The sequence below is a fragment of the Moschus berezovskii genome, chromosome 9 (assembly GCF_049115385.1).
Source record: "Moschus berezovskii isolate FMDL1 chromosome 9, NW_MosBer_1.0, whole genome shotgun sequence".
NCBI lineage: Eukaryota > Metazoa > Chordata > Mammalia > Artiodactyla > Moschidae > Moschus > Moschus berezovskii.
The window spans coordinates 16,344,556-16,360,511 of record NC_142468.1 but is presented as its reverse complement, the minus strand read 5'-3'; the positions used below and the strand labels follow the sequence as shown (position 1 = coordinate 16,360,511).

The 15,956-nt window shown below is 42.2% G+C and overlaps 1 protein-coding gene across 10 annotated transcripts in view; it reads left to right on the top strand.

Moving 5' to 3' along the window:
- Positions 1-15,956, top strand: part of TTLL5 (tubulin tyrosine ligase like 5) — a 318,082-nt gene that overhangs the window by 43,897 nt on the left and 258,229 nt on the right. For all 10 annotated transcript variants that reach the window (XM_088839430.1, XM_088839428.1, XM_055435681.2 and 7 more), the window contains exons 10-12: positions 11,755-11,856; positions 13,659-13,750; positions 14,519-14,626. In XM_088839430.1, the coding sequence (XP_088695556.1) occupies positions 11,755-11,856; positions 13,659-13,750; positions 14,519-14,626 (302 nt within the window). The remainder of the gene's footprint in view (positions 1-11,754; positions 11,857-13,658; positions 13,751-14,518; positions 14,627-15,956) is intronic.

Sequence of the window (15,956 nt, the reverse complement as noted above, 5' to 3'; positions counted from 1 at the left end):
GCACATGAATAAGCCTGTATATGTACACACTTAACCTTTCCCAGCTGGGATCCAGGATCTCACTGTGCTTTCATGCAGTGGTAGTAAGGTAGGAAGATTCTTGGGCCACTGTGCTTCACAAATGGTCTAGAAAGGAAAAGAAAAAAAAAAATCCCACATGTATATAGCTGTTACATACCAGACATTTATTGTAATGCTCACAACAAGCTTAAAGTCGAGGTAATTTTGTAGTTGAAGGAACTGAGGCTTAGAGAGTTAAGGAAACTTGAAGTCACTTCCCTGATGTCTCCAGCTGGTTGATAGTGGAGAGAGAATTTAAACCCCTGGATCTGACTCCAGAGCTGAAGGCTTGACCTGTTTCATGACCTGTTGTATTTAAGAGAGGGACATTAGCCACTTTTTAAAAAAAATTTATAAGTCTTTAATATATTTTTAGGGATATTATATACACACACACATACATACATACATATATTTCTGTTTTTCTTGAGGTACTTTGTAGGTTTTAAGGTAGTGTGACTTAAAAAATAAAGTTCAACTTAATTTGAAATTTCACTTCCTGTATCCATAAAATTTTACAGTTGACAGTGTTATTTTAGACCCCTGAAACTGTTTAAAATAAGGATATAAATTTGGTGTGCTTGTGTTCTTTTCTCCTACAAAACTAATATATATATATATATATTTTCTTTTTTCCAAGTAGCTTGCTCTGAAGTTCCTTATATAGAGTAGTACTTTCGGAGGTGGTTTGCATCTGTAAAAAGCATGGCCTATATGTGTTTCTGTGTCTTAGAAAATGTACTTCAAAGATGAGAAGTACTGTGAATAAAAGAAGGCTATCTATATAATTATTGGTGTTTTGACATATATTATTATATTCTGATAACTGTTCTTTTAGAATCATATTTTAATTCTTTTTTAGACTCAGACATTTTTGATACATCCTGTGACTAGAGTCAGAGGGTGAGAACAGTTAGCTGGATTCTAACTGCTTGAGCCATGTCTTCCCTTTACCTCTAGGTGGCACTGACAGCATTTATAAGCCTGGTCGTATTCTTTGCTAAGATTTTTGAGTGTAAATCCTGGGAACACTGATGGTCACCGAAGCATCTTAGTTCTGATCTCTGGTTCCTTGAAAATTGAGGGGGCGAAAAACTAAAACATTTCTCAGTTTTTAGATAAAGGGCTGAACCAGGTATCTGGGCAGAAACTACTAACTCTAATCAGATTTTCCTGGAAAAGTTTTCTGTAGTTTTTTTGAGACACCTGTGCTCTCGGATTTTGGTGTATAGGGATAAAAGCTGAGTATATTGCCTAGAATGAGAAGACAGTGAAATGGGCCCCTTACTTCTGCTCAGGTGTATAAAGTGCTGAGGGTCCCTTTTGTAATTTGAGATGTCTGAGCTTCCCTCCTGTGTGTGTCATGAGCTTCTTCACCTCCACTCATCCTCATTCAACTTGTCTCCTGTACCCTCCTTCTCAGGAACTGATTATGTTCTGCCATAAACTTGACTTCTTTTTTTTTTAATTTTTATTTTGTATTGGAGGATAGCTGTTTAACAACGTTGTGATAATTGCAGGTGAACAGCAAGGGAACTCATTCTCCCTCAAACTCCCCTCCCATCCAGGCTGTCACCTAATGTTGAGCAGAGTTTCATGTCCTATAGTAGGTCCCTGTTGGTTATTCACTTTAAATATAGTAGCATGTATATGTCCATCCCAAACTCCTAGCTATCTCTTTCCTCCTGCAATTGTAAGTTCTAAACTGGACTTCTTTTATTTTTAAAATTTATTTACTTTTGATCGAAGGATGATAATTGCTTTATAGTCTTGTGTGGGTTTCTGCCAAACATCGGCATGAATCAGCCACAGGTCCCCTCCCTCTGGAGCCTCCCTCCCACCTCCCTCCCCAGAGCCCCAGCTTGAGTTCTCTGAGCCATACTGCAGATTCCCATTGGCTATCTATTTGATATATGGTAATGTACTAAACTGGACCTCTTTTTTTTTTCAAGAGAGTTCATGAGAGCCTATATTTGTACATTTTAAACCAGCTGTGAACGTCCATCATCATATTTCTATTAAATGTCATTTATTGTGCTTGTTGCAGAATTAGGATAAGATGACCTGGGTAGACACCCGTAGCCACACAAAGCAATCTTCATGTTCTGACATTCTTGTTCTTTGGTAGCTGGGGGAGGAGTCACATGGAACGTGAGGATCAGCACTGAATATCTAGTCTAGACTGGACTCACGGAATGGGGAAGAGACCTCAAGGTTGTGCTCACTGTTTTTCCAGGATCTCATTGCACTACGTTTTGCATATTATTCCAAAAGTGTTTCACCCACAATATTAACACCCTCTCTATTGGTAAAATTTGGTGTCGTTTTAAGCCTCAGTCATTCAGACATGAAATGAGAGCAGTATTGATATTTATTATAGAGTTTACTACAGACATGCAAGTGCTTTGGCTGTTGGGTGTGTGTTGGAAGTCAGAAACCACTGAACTGAGTAACTTGTCTCTTGCCTCCAGCTGGAACTGAGTATATATATGTATATTTTAAAAATGGATGCTCTTCCTCAGAATAATTTGGAAAACAACTTTGTAAAAAATTGGATTAAATTGAACCAAAAAATTATGAATTTTCAAGGCTTTGTCTTATTTTACCTGAAAGTATAGGTGAATGTAAAATCCTTACAATGGTTCATTATGATGGACTATTAGTCCTGGGAAGGTGCATATGCTCTGCACAATAGCTTCCATGTGCCTAAGTCCCTGTGTCTTAACCACTGTGTATCTTGGCATTCATCTGCTGCTTTTTAATCCTCAGAAGCTGTTTGACTGTGTCATTACATTCAACAATAGTCTACAGCATCTCCAGCTCTGCAGCCTCCAGTAATCTTGGGTCACGTGTGTTTTAAATAGACATTACTGAAGATAATCAGTTTGGGATGAGATCACTAGACCATTTTACTTTGGGACTCAGCAAGGAAAACCATAATCTTTCCTAAAGAGACAGAACCAGTGGCAGTGTAACTGGTTTCCTTCTTTAGAAAAGAATGATTTTATCCCTTATCACTTCCATTTGGGGCCTCAAAATTCATGTTTAAGTGACAGAAAGATTAAGTTCATTTTGCAGGACAGTTCTGTGAAATAAGAATTTTGTGTAAATTCTTCACATTCTTAAATTTGCTAAAGAAGAAGACCCGAAGTAGGTTCTTTCTAGATAAATCATTTGATTTGTCCTTGCTTTGTTTACATAGGAAGTAGAAAAACTCTCACCATTTTCTTATATGTGAGCCAATTATTGAGACTTAAAAAAAAAACTGTGTTGGTGGTATTTGAGTCCAGCATTTTGCCCCTTCCTACTTGTGAGTTTCACATGTGTGTTGCTGCTGTTTTGCACCAGCAGGGGACACTCAAGCTTCCAGAGAGGGGTGCTGTTCTCTACCAAAATGGTGTAGGTTCTTTTTCCTGTCAGAGGTGGAATCCAAAAAGACTTTGTCCTGGATTTTACAGTTTTAGGTGGATCCAGTATGTGGTCTAAATGATTTGATGAGGCCCTTTTGGAGACAAAACTAATAGCCAAATTTTCACTGAAACAGGAAAAATAAAAAGTTGAAAAAAAAAAAAAACCTAAAACCAAATTGAATTGAAAACCAAATGTGCTGTCCGGTGACCCAAAGATAGGTAGCGCTGGCCACTGGAGGGAAATGAAAGTGTCCATCCAGGGAACCGGGGGAGTTCCACCCACGCTCTGGACTGGGAGGAGGGGACCCTGACAAGACCCAAGTTGGGGACTGCCCCTCTTCTGCCTCGGCCATATTATTTATTGGAAATTGAGAAAAGATCCCAAAGCATTTGTAATGCCTCTCCCTTCCTCCCCCACCCCCAGTTCCTTCTTCAGTAGCCTTCCTTGCTAATTAACACTGGCTCCGCAGGGATATTTACCTTTTCTCTGCTGGATTCCTGTGGTTTTGAAAGAATTCAGGTACTTGCCGGTTGCCAAGGAATTCAGATTACCTCACAGGCTGCACACTGTCCAGAATCTGCCACCGCAGTGAGAGAGGGGGAAGAGACACCAACCAGGGGGAGGAAACCCTCTCCAGCGCTCATTGTCACCCTCCCTGGCAGGCCCTGGCTGTTTGTGAAGTTTGAGTCATTTCTGGCTCCGAAGAGCAGGGGATCAAGCTGGTAATCCCCTCCCAGACGGCTCCACAGGGCGCTGCCTAGTCATTGCAGCACTTTGGCAGTCTCCGGCCGCAGCTGGTTGACAGCAGATCAGAGAGCTGGTGGGCCTCTCTTTCTCTTCCATAAGACTTTTCTGGGTCAGGCCGGGATGAAACCCAGTGGCTTCTGGCAAGACTGCCCGAGGTGCCGTCTCTTCAACCTCCAGGCCTTTCTGGCTTTGAGCGGGCTCCACCTGCTGAAAGATAACTCGTGGGCCACAGCCAGGGTCTCCCTAGAGCTGGCCTCCTTACTTTATACAGCGGTGGTGAATGTTAGAATATGTAGCTATCAAAGCAGGGTCGGGGGTGCGGTTTTAACTGTCCTCCATCTGGACTCCCTGTGACTCTGACTATGGTGTCATATTCATAGAACAAAGTAGTTTTTGAATGAAGGAAGAGAGTTTGCAAAAGACCCCACTAACTCTGTGATTTCTTTTCCCGTTTGAGTCCCATGTTGGTCAAGTTCCTGAACGAGCAACTCCAAGTGTAGTTTTAGTTACTGCTCGTCAGGTACCTGCTGCTGCTGCTGCTAAGTCGCTTCAGTCGTGTCCAACTCTGTGCTACCCCGTAGATGGCAGTCCACCAGGCTCCCCATCCCTGGGATTCTCCAGGAAAGAACACTGGAGTGGGTTGCCATTTCCTTCTCCAATACATGAAAGTGAAAAGTGAAAGTGAAGTCGCTCAGTTGTGTTCGACTCTTATCAACCCCATGGATGGCAGCCCATCCATGGGATTTTCCAGGCAAGAGTACTGGAGTGGGGTGCCATTGCCTTCTCGATGTCAGGTACCTACTATATGTCTAACGCTGAAACCCTTTCCTTCACATTCACACTCAGGAGTTTGAGATGAATTATTATCATTGTCTTGATTCTTACTGAGAAACATTAGAAAGCAAAAAGGAAATGTTTTTGATTTAAGAATGCATTGTCAGAATAAAGATTATATACGTTTTAGTGTCACAAAATAAAAAAGACAGAAAAGGGCATATAGTTCTCTATTCATCAGTAGGTTGTGAAATAGTACCAAGGTTTCAGATTTGACAAAGAAAGCAGACATCCCCCTACCCTACTGCCTCCCCTTTTGTTTTCTACTCTTTCTTTATTTTGGTTTAAAGGTCAAGGCTATGAAATTCTGTCTTGAGGTGGTGGTTTAGTTGCTAAGTCATATCTGACTCTTGCGGCCCCATGGACAGTAGCCTGCCAGGCTCCTCTGTCCATGGGATTTCCCAGGCAAGAATGCTTGAGTGGGTTACCATTCCTTCTCCAGGGGCTCTTCCAAACTCAGGGATCAAACCTGTGTCTCCTATGACTCCTGCATTGGCAGGAGGATTCTGAGCCACCGGGGAAGCCCATCTAGTAAAGAAACTTGTTGAAGCTTTCAGGCCTAAATAGAGTGAAGTTTGATATGTAAAAATCTAAACCACAAGTCACAAACCGGAATGCTTACGAGGACATTCACTGAATAAGTTGGCTAGTTGAAGACTGGAGAACAGTAGATCACATGTCCCACCTGAAGGGCCTTTACTGTTTGTTCATTGGCAGTAAGCAACTGATATGTGGTAGAGCTGGTACTGTGGTCTGAATGTGATCTCCCAAGTTAATATGTTGAAGTCCTAACCCCTCCCCTCCAAGGTGTTAGGAAGTGGGGGCTTTGAGGGGGGATTAGGTCATGAGGGTGAAGCCCTCACAAATATGATTAGTGCCCTTTTATAAAAAAGGTCCTGGAGAGATTCTTTACCCCTTCCACCTTGTGAGGATACAACAGGAAGGTGCTGTCTATCTGCCTGCATCTGGACCCTAGACTTCCAGCCAATGGATATCAATTTCTGTTTATAAGCTTCATAGTTTATGCAGTTTATGGTATTTTGCTATGGCAGCCTGAATGGACTAGAACAGGTGGTATTGCCAAATCTTCTGGCTGTTTAAGGGAGGCTGAAAAAAATCTAGATTTTATTATTATTATTAAAAATAAGAGAAATTTATTTTTGTTGATAAAATTAAAAGTTTTTAGACTTAATTTTGAAGCCATTTTGATGTTATAGAAAAGCTGTAAAAATAGTATGAAGAACTGCCTTTTCCCTTTCGTCTGAGAACCCGGCCAACTGTCCTGATAGTTTTCTTTATAATCCAGTTCAGTTCAGTCCAGTCGCTCAGTCATGTCCGACTCTCCGCGACCCCATGAATCACAGCACGCCAGGCCTCCCTGTCCATCACCAACTCCCGGAGTTCACTCAAACTCATGTCCACAGAGTCAGTGATGCCATCCAGCCATCTCATTCTCTGTCATCCCCTTCTCCTCCCGCCCCCAACCTTTCCCAGCATCAGAGTCTTTTCCAGTGAGTCAACTGTTCGCATGAGGTGGCCAAAGTATAGCAGCTTCAGCTTTAGCATCAGTCCTTCCAATGAACATCCAGGACTGATCTCCTTTAGAATGGACTGGTTGGATCTCCTTGCAGTCCAAGGGACTCTCAAGAGTCTTCTCCAGCACCACAGTTCAAAAGCATCAATTCTTTGGTGATCAGCTTTCTTCACAGTCCAACTCTCACATCCATACATGACCACGGGAAAAACCATAGCCTTGACTAGATGGACCTTTGTTGGCAAAGTAATGTCTCTGCTTTCTAATATACTATCAAGGTTGGTCATAACTTTCCTTCCAAGGAGTAAGCGTCTTTTAATTTCATGGCTGCAATCAGCATCTGCAGTGATTTTGGAGACCAAAAAAATAAAGTCTGACACTGTTTCCACTGTTTTTCCATCTATTTCCCATGAAGTGATGGGGCCAGATGCCATGATCTTTGTCTGAATGTTGAGCTTCAAGCCAGCCTTTTCACTCTCCTCTTTCACTTTCATCAAGGGGCTTTTTAGTTCCTAGTCACTTTCTGCCATAAGGGTAGTGTCATCTGCATATCTGAGGTTATTGATATTTCTCCCAGCAATCTTGATTCCAGCTTGTGCTTCTTCCAGCCCAGTGTTCCTCATGATGTACTCTGCACATAAGTTAAATAAGCAAGGTGACAATATACAACCTTGACATACACCTTTTCCTATTTGGAACCAGTCTGTTGTTCCATGTACAGTTCTGACTGTTGCTTCCTGAGCTGCATACAGGTTTCTCAAGAGGCAGGTCAGGTGGTCTGGGATTCCCATCTCTTTCAGAACGTTCCACAGTTTATTGTGATCCACACAGTCAAAGGCTTTGGCATAGTCAATAAAGCAGAAATAGATGTTTTTCTGGAACTCTCTTGCTTTCTCCATGATCCAGCAGATGTTGGCAATTTGATCTCTGGTGCCTCTGCCTTTTCTAAAACCTGCTTGAACATCTGGGAGTTCACGGTTCACATATTGCTGAATCCTGGCTTGGAGAATTTTGAGCATGACTTTACTAGTGTGGGAGATGAGTGCAATTGTGCGGTAGTTTGAGCATTCTTTGGCATTGCCTTTCTTTGGGATTGGAATGAAGACTGACCTTCTCCAGTCCTGTGGCCACTGCTGAGTTTTCCAAATTTGCTGGCATATTGAGTGCAGCACTTTCACAGCATCATCTTTCAGGATTTGAAATAGCTCAACTGGAATTCCATCCCCTCCACTAGCTTTGTTCGTAGTGATGCTCTCTAAGGCCCACTTGACTTCACATTCCAAGATGTCTGGCTCTAGGTCAGTGATCACGTTATCGTGACTATCTTGGTCGTGAAGATCTTTTTTGTACAGTTCTTCTGTGTATTCTTGCCACCTCTTCTTAATATCTTCTGCTTCTGTTAGGTCCATACCATTTCTGTCCTTTATTCTTTATAATACAAGAGTCCAAATTCAGTTTCACACATTATATTTAGCTGTCACGTCCCTTTAGTCTTCTTTGATCTGGAGTGTTTACTCTGCCTTTCCTTGACTTTCATGACTGGCATTTTTGAAGATTTAGGCCGATCTTTTTGTAGAATGGCCTTCAATTTGGGTTTGTCTGTTATTTTTTCATAATTAGACTCAGCTTATATATTTTTGGCCAGAATGTCACAGAAGTGATGCCATGTTCTCACTGCATTAAATCTGATGGTATATGACCATTATTTAGTGGTGTTTGACACTTAGGACAACATCTGGCAGATTTCTCCATTGTAAAATTGCTTTGTTTTCCCCCTGTAATTGATACACATTAATATCTTATGAAGAGATACTTTGAGACCATGTAAAATATCATTCCTTATCACATTTTCACCCAATTTTAATATTCATTGATGTTTCTTGCTTGAATGAATGATTACTGTGATGGTTATCCAGAGATGAATTTCTAATCCATCATACTTTTATTGTTTGGCATTTTAGCCCCAGGAAGAGTTTTCTCTCCATCCTATTCATTTATTCATTTGTTTATATACACCACTGTGGACTTAAGGATTCCTGTGTTGCTTAATGGCTTATTATCCTTTACTCTCATGATTTATTTTGATGCTCAAATTGCCCCAGGTTTGGCCAGTGGGAGCTCCTGTAAGCTGACTTTGGTGTTCTTTTGACATGTCCCCTCATTCTTTAAGCATAAGATATTTCAGGCTCATCTTCTTTCTCTGCCCAGCCCTGAATCAACCATTATCTCCAAGGAGCAGTGGTTGCTTTTAATGGAGGGTCAGGTGTGTGCTTGCTCAGTCATGTCTGACTCTTTGAGACCCCATGGGCTGTAGCCCACCCAGCTCCTCTATCCATGGGATTATCCTTGCACGAATATTGGAGTAGGTTGCCATTTTCCTCCTCCACAGGGTCTTCCCCTCCCGGGGATCGAACTCGTGTCTAACTGCGACTCCTGCATTGGCAGGCAGATTCTTTACCACTGAGCCATCTGGGAAGCCCCTTAATGGATGATAGTATTTGGAAATCCAGATGCAGGTGCTAGATATGCTCATTGTTCTGAGCTGTGTCTACTCTTAGGTTCGTGTAATGGACAGACCTAGGAAGTATGTGTATAGATACACCTACATATACACATACGTAAACATTTACATCTTTATTTTTTTCTATATCTCTGCATTGAAAAGCAAGAGTTCAGGTGAACACCTCCAATTTTACCTCAAAACTACCAGATTCATGCTCGTTTTTCCCCTTTCCACATTTTTTGCCTTTTTTTCCAATAGTGAGGAATCTGACTTCTGTTATCTTCAACATACATATTTACTCGGTTCCCTCATATGTAGCCAATCTTCAACCTTCCTGTTACCACCCTGTTCCTCGAGTGAACTTTGACCCCTGTGGGGCCACCACCCTGCTTAGATAACTTCCTTGTTTTGCCTCTGGGCTGCCTTCCCATCCTGTCCACCATCTTCCTCATGTGGGCCCTGCCTGCCACTGGGCTTGAGGAAAAAAGGTCTCAATTTTAAATGTTGGCCAAGGTATTCAAGTTTTAAAACAAAAAACAATCTTTGTAGGTTAATCAGAACTTGGTTAGTAGGCCAGATCTGAAATTAATGGGTCCTTTGGTCTAGAAATAAGAAGAAAATGTTGGAAAATGGTTATCAGAGATGAATAGGGTCTGTTTCATCCTGTTTTAATGAGAACTGTAAGAACTTCCTGGGACAGGAGGAAAGAGGTCACGTACACCTGCCTTTCTTCTCCATGGTCTCCATTCCTTGTTCAGCTGACTGAAGTAAAGAAAGTAGCACTTTTGCCCTTTTGGGTAACTTTTCCATTGGGTTCAGGTTTTTCGTTTTTGCTCTCTCTTATTCTTACTTCTGCTTATGCTCTGTAGAACTGTAACATAAATAATCTTGTCCTTGCTGAGTTTTAAAACATAAATGCTCCAGCAAAAAGGAAGACTAGGAAGAACAAGAAGAAAACTTATTATTATTTTTTTTAGAGATGTAGTCCTATTGAAAAAAGGAGTGTAGGGATGACAGGTGTGTTGGGTACCAGTTTATGGTTAACTGCCAGGCCTTTGCCAATCTTTTCACATTGTTGACCAAATTAGATCAGATACTTGAATTTAGAAGAGGTGAAAAACCTCTTTCTCTGAAGCAGAACTTTTTTCCTCCTTCTAAATCATTATTTTGGGGGAGAGATGGCAGGAGGTATGTCTTTGTGAGGTAATGTCTGGTTGAGGCAGGCTGCCTCTGCAGGGCCTGCATGGGCCCCCCTCACATTGCACAAGAATTCAGAGAATGACTGGTGCCCTCTTCATTGAAGAATCTCTGAAGAAGGAAGGCTGGGATATATAGGTAAGGTTTACTTACCATAGAATGACATGGCTGAAGTTAAGTGATAACTTCCGGAAGTTTCTGGAAAATCTGAGGTCCTTCTCATGCAATCAAACTCTTGTCCCTTTGCTGTGCATGCCTGGTCAACATTTTCTCTTTGTCCACATCCTTCTTCCTGGCCTCTTGTTTGTTTGTTTTAGTTTTGAGGGTTTGTCCTTTTTCCACTCTTCTTTTTTGGCTCTTGTATATTTCTAGTACAGGGAATTAAGGAGCAGAGATAGTGGGTGAGTGAGAAGAAATGGAGGAAAGGAGAAATTTTAAATGCTGCCCTTTAATGTGGTAAAGATTCATGTTGACTTCATAGTCTGAGTAAGCACATGTAAATAATTTGCAAATCATATGAAAATAAACTTGTGGCCTTCCAGGATTTTTTTTCACACGCTTGGATGTGCCTCTTGGGACAGCCGCTTTAGTGAAGGGGGTGATACGGTTAGAGAGGTATGTAAACAGGGGATGATATTTACCGTAACCATTCAGCTCGAGTGTCCTTTTGTTGATGTTGAGCATCACTGGAAAGTTTTCTCTCTCTTCAGAGGCACATATATTTTATACTCTGGTGTTCTTTTGACAACAGTCCAGAATATCAAATTGCTGCTGTGCTTTCAGTGGACTCCGTGTTTAATCCCTCTTTTTGCCTTCATTCCGAATTCAGGAATTAATCCACTCTATGCTTACATTTATGCCATTCTATAGACCTAGCCTTAGTATGCTATTAATGCTGCCATTATTTTCTTAATTTTATAGATCAGTTTGTTTTTATTCCTATGGCTCTGAGTTCTAAGTGTATATGTTATTATGCAGTCCTTTTTTTCTTTTGGCGTAATGTTTTCCATAGCATGCCTTAGTACCAGGTACTATTGTGTAGACACTCAGGTGTTTCTTGACCAGCTAATGTGCCCTCATCTTTACGTCCTATACAGTTTCCCTGATTGCGAGTAAGTTTGTTTTCATTTTAATCCTTCCTATCAGACTAAGATTTTATATCAGAAAACACCCATGGTTAAGAACATGGGTTTTGGAGTCAGTGTGATTTGGGGCAAGTTACTTTATTTTCCAAGTCGTATTTTAATGTTCATATCAAAAAAATTAGACATACTCGTCCCTACTTCAAAGAATTGCTTTAATGCTGAATTAAATGTGATGTTATCCATGAAACACTTACCGTGGGAGTTGGCACTTTATAAGCACTCAGTGTTTGAGCAGATGCCACCCTCTCTTTATTAATATCTCATTGATCCTATGTTTTATTGAAGCCCGATTGCTGATAGTTAACCTGTGTCTCTTTCATCAGGTTTGCAACCGTGCGATATGACCAAGGAGCCAAGAACATTCGGAACCAGTTCATGCACCTGACCAATTACAGTGTGAATAAGAAGAGTGGAGATTATGTCAGGTACTGACTGTGCCTGAGCTAGGAGCCAGGGAGGTCAGCCTCAGAGCCAGGTGCTGGAGAAGTGCAACGTCGCCCCATTGCACTGGAGGAAAATTTTACCTTTATATCCATGTAACTTAGAGTAGAGCTATTAGAGGTGTTTCGCGTAGTTTTGAGGCTCACCTGCTATGGCTTCTCTATTGATTGCCCAGCTACAGTGTCCCCTTTCTCCACCAAAATATGCCTGCCTTCCCAAGTTTCATCTTCCTCATTGTTAAGTTCTCTCACTTGACTTAGGGGTGGGAATTTTCTAGGCATATGGGACTTTTTAGAAGCTAAGAAGTTAGGTTATTTCAGCACTTGGCGAAATGTATCAAAAGCTTCAAAAATACTGTGCCCTTTGACCCAGCAATTCTATTTCTAGGAACTGAACCTTAAGAAATAACAAAGAGTGTGCATACAGGTTCAGAGACAAGATTGTTCATCCCTGTACATTGTCAGGGGGAAGAAGCAGGTTACTGTACAGTGCGTGCAATTTCACGTCTGTTTTGAATACATAGGATAACTAAAGCCGATTTTTCCCCCCTTGAGGGAGTGATGGGGAGAGAAGAAAACTAGAAGGATAGATTTTAACATGTGAATAGTCCTTAACTATAATGGATGGGATTATGGGTGGAGGATATCTGTCGTCTTCTCTGTGCTTTTATGTATTTCCTAAGTTTTTCTAAAACATTTTTATGATCAGGGGAAAAATGTTAGGAATAAATTAAATAAAAGAAATGAGGCCATCTCAGAAAAAGATTCAGTGGAACAGAGTACCAGCCCAGCTGTGTGGAAATATTCTTTCTGCTCTGTTTTCTTTCATCCTGATAATTTTGCCAGAAAGTGGAAAAATAAAAAAGAAACCCAAACAGTTACTTTCTACTGAGACTAAAAATAGGTCCCTAGAAGGTCCAAGGAAAGAAAGAAAGGAATCTGGAAGTGATGGTGTAGTTGCCAGAGCTGTATAGATTGCATTGAGTGTCCTGTGACCGGTGTTTGGAATCGGTGGAAGGTTCAGTATCCTGGACTTTGGAAGATGAGCAAAGATGCAACTGGTAGGTTGAGGGCTGGTGGTGGGGAATAAGGGGCCAGCTGTAAAATACAGGTTTCAGATTGCAAAACCCTTCCAGCAGTCTAGGAATGTACCCTGTTTGTGGCTATAGCAGTGGTGTACTTCATTGCTTCGGTTGTCGCCCTGGAGGTTCTCCCTTGGGTGATACCTCAAAAGGGATCTAAAAAAGCCGTGTCTACCACTTGACAGAAGGGAGCTTGCTTCAGATGCCAACACAGTTCTGTTCAGGGTTAGCTCATTAAAATGCTACACAAGATTAGCTCACTAGCCCAAGAGACTCAGTTCTGGTCTGAAAATGGCATTAGAGGTTGTTTTGTGGGCACATGTGACATTTACCTCAAAGGCCGGGTAAGTATCCTGAACCATCTCGGTCTATTAATGCATTGTGACCATTCTTAAATTTGTTCACTATCACAAATTTGTCCTACTCATTCATGATGCATCATGTTTAGTTAAGGAGGATTTTGCCTTCTTTCCCCCTACCTCCTTCATTAAGGTGAGCTGTTAATATATGCATTTTCATTTCGATGGGAGAAACTGGTGCAAAGGCAGATATGACAAAAAGGACCAAGAAAAAAATGGGTGAATGGAAGTCAGCAAAGGGAAGGTTTTTCTTAAGACTTACAAGGAAAGAATGCTATCTGAAAAATCTCATTTCTAGAGGCAGGCCTGGTTGCCTCTGTGACCTTGGTCCACGAATCTGTTTTAGTTGTGATGATCCAGAAGTGGAGGATTATGGGAACAAATGGAGCATGAGTGCTATGCTTCGGTATCTGAAACAAGAAGGCAGAGACACAACTGGTGAGTACCAGGCCTTTTTCCTTCTTGGCTTCTCTTCTTGTGTAACTGTACTGTTGTCTCTTACCAGGAATCTTTCTGTCTACTTCTGAAAGTGTTGCTGAGATGTCTAATGGGATCATAGTTCTTAGTGCTCATTTTTCCTGCCCTTCACAAGACAGAGAACAACGGCCTCACTTATCATGGCTCCCCAAATCCGTTTTCTTGTTTTTCCTGAATCTTTAGTGAATTTGTCCTTCTTGACTATCAAAGTGCTCTCATTAAACTACTGTCAGCTTTTTATGTTGTTATAACAAAACTGTCTTATCTCTGTATTGGCCCTGAGTTCAAATTTTCCTCAGGCAGTCTCTCTCACTCATGCTGTTGAATTAGAGAACGGACAGTGTCAAGTTTGAGTACAAGGGCTCTGAATCAAAGTGGACGCCATCACTGAGCCTTGAGCAGAATGAGAAACAGTGTGGCTGCAGGCCTGATTCAGTCCACAGAGGGCGGGGCGAGGGGAGGAGCATAAGAAGAGGGGGGACTCCTTTCCCAGTCTGTCTCTGTCTCTTGTCACCGGAGGCCACTTGCGTACATCCCCCAGGAACTCCATTCTTGCCTGCGCCCCTGTGTTCACACATGTGCCTCGTCCTGAGCACCGTTCATGTGGAGCACCGTTCACGTGCCGCATGGAGACGTCTTTGAATGAGCACTTGTGCTTTTATAATTATACTGTGTTCTGGAATCCAGTCCTAATCCATGCATTATAGTGATTTTTTTTTTCCTTTATAGCACTGATGGCCCATGTAGAGGACCTGATCATTAAGACTATAATCTCTGCTGAACTAGCTATTGCCACAGCCTGTAAAACCTTTGTTCCTCATCGGAGCAGTTGTTTTGGTAAGGAGACTCAAGAAGCTTAACATATTTTGTGAAAAGGGGCTCGGGAAGCTGGGATGGGATCGTGGGGTAGAGAGGCTTAGTGATTCTGCGGGAGTCAAAGGTCTGTGGTGGACTTTTCTTTCTTTTCTAAACTCACGTAGCATACGAAGAGGCCAGTGGTGAGCTTAGTTGGAGGTCCCCTGAGGACTAACCGGCTTTCTGTGTGGGAAGCAGGGATTGGAACTAAACGTGTGGGTCTCTTTGTCAGAGTGCAATCAGAAAAAGTCTGCAGCGGACTGTACAGGAATTCAGCTCTAACAAATATATTCCAGAGCTCTTTGGCAGCCAGACTGGGAACTGTTCCAAGAAGCTCTGGCTGGTACCACTATGTACTTTCTCCCATTTTCCAATGACTCCTCCTCTTCGTTTTAGTTTTCTTTCTAGTGAGTTCCCCCCCACTCCACCCCACCCCTTCTTTCTTCCCTTTCTTATCCTCCACCCCTCCCCTCCCACCCTTAATTCCCTGATTGCACAGAGAAGGAGCAGGAAGCAGTTCACAACCACCAGACCGGAGAGCCTGTTGCCTGACCCTCTAGCTGTGACCGTGGCACTGTGGGTACCTGTACCATTTGCTCTCTGCGCAGCTGTGACTCCTTAGTGAAGGCTGGTGCGAGTGTCTGTGCAGTCACACAGACTTTCAGCAGGTGGCAGGCTGTGTTAGTGAAACACAGTAGGCTCCCTGATGGGGCAGATAATTAAAGGAATACAGCAGTAAGACTATGAGAGCCCCAGCTTGCGCCAGAGGCAGGACACCAGAGAACTAAAGAACACGGGTGTTAGAGCCTGACAGGCTTAGTTTGAGACCCATCTACACCCCTTCTGATTTTCAGCAAGTTACTCTAATCCTGTTTCCTCGACTGTAAAACGGCAGTAATGAGGGCACCTACCTTCTGAGAGTGCCCCGAGATCAAATGAGATGACGTGTGCAGAGCACTTGGCACGTGTCGGCCTTTAATTTGTACTCCATAAAAATGTTTTTTTGTTATTTTTATAATTAGCTATTATAATTCTTGATCTCTTTAATATTCAATTATCATAGCAGTCTGTACTTGAGGGGCATCCAGCAAAGGGAAGTGTTGAGGCTCTGAATAGAAGATGGTAGATAAACTAGGACATAAAATTATATAGGAAAAGAAGAAACTTGGTAGGGCTTTGAAGTCTCTAATGATCTGAGTCCAGCCGACTTTTCTGGAGTATCATTTCCCCGCTTACACCTCAGAAGCCAGTGGTGCCCCCGAGGACTCCATTCCCTTGGGCCTCTGCGTAAGTGCCGCTGTCCAGCTAGAAG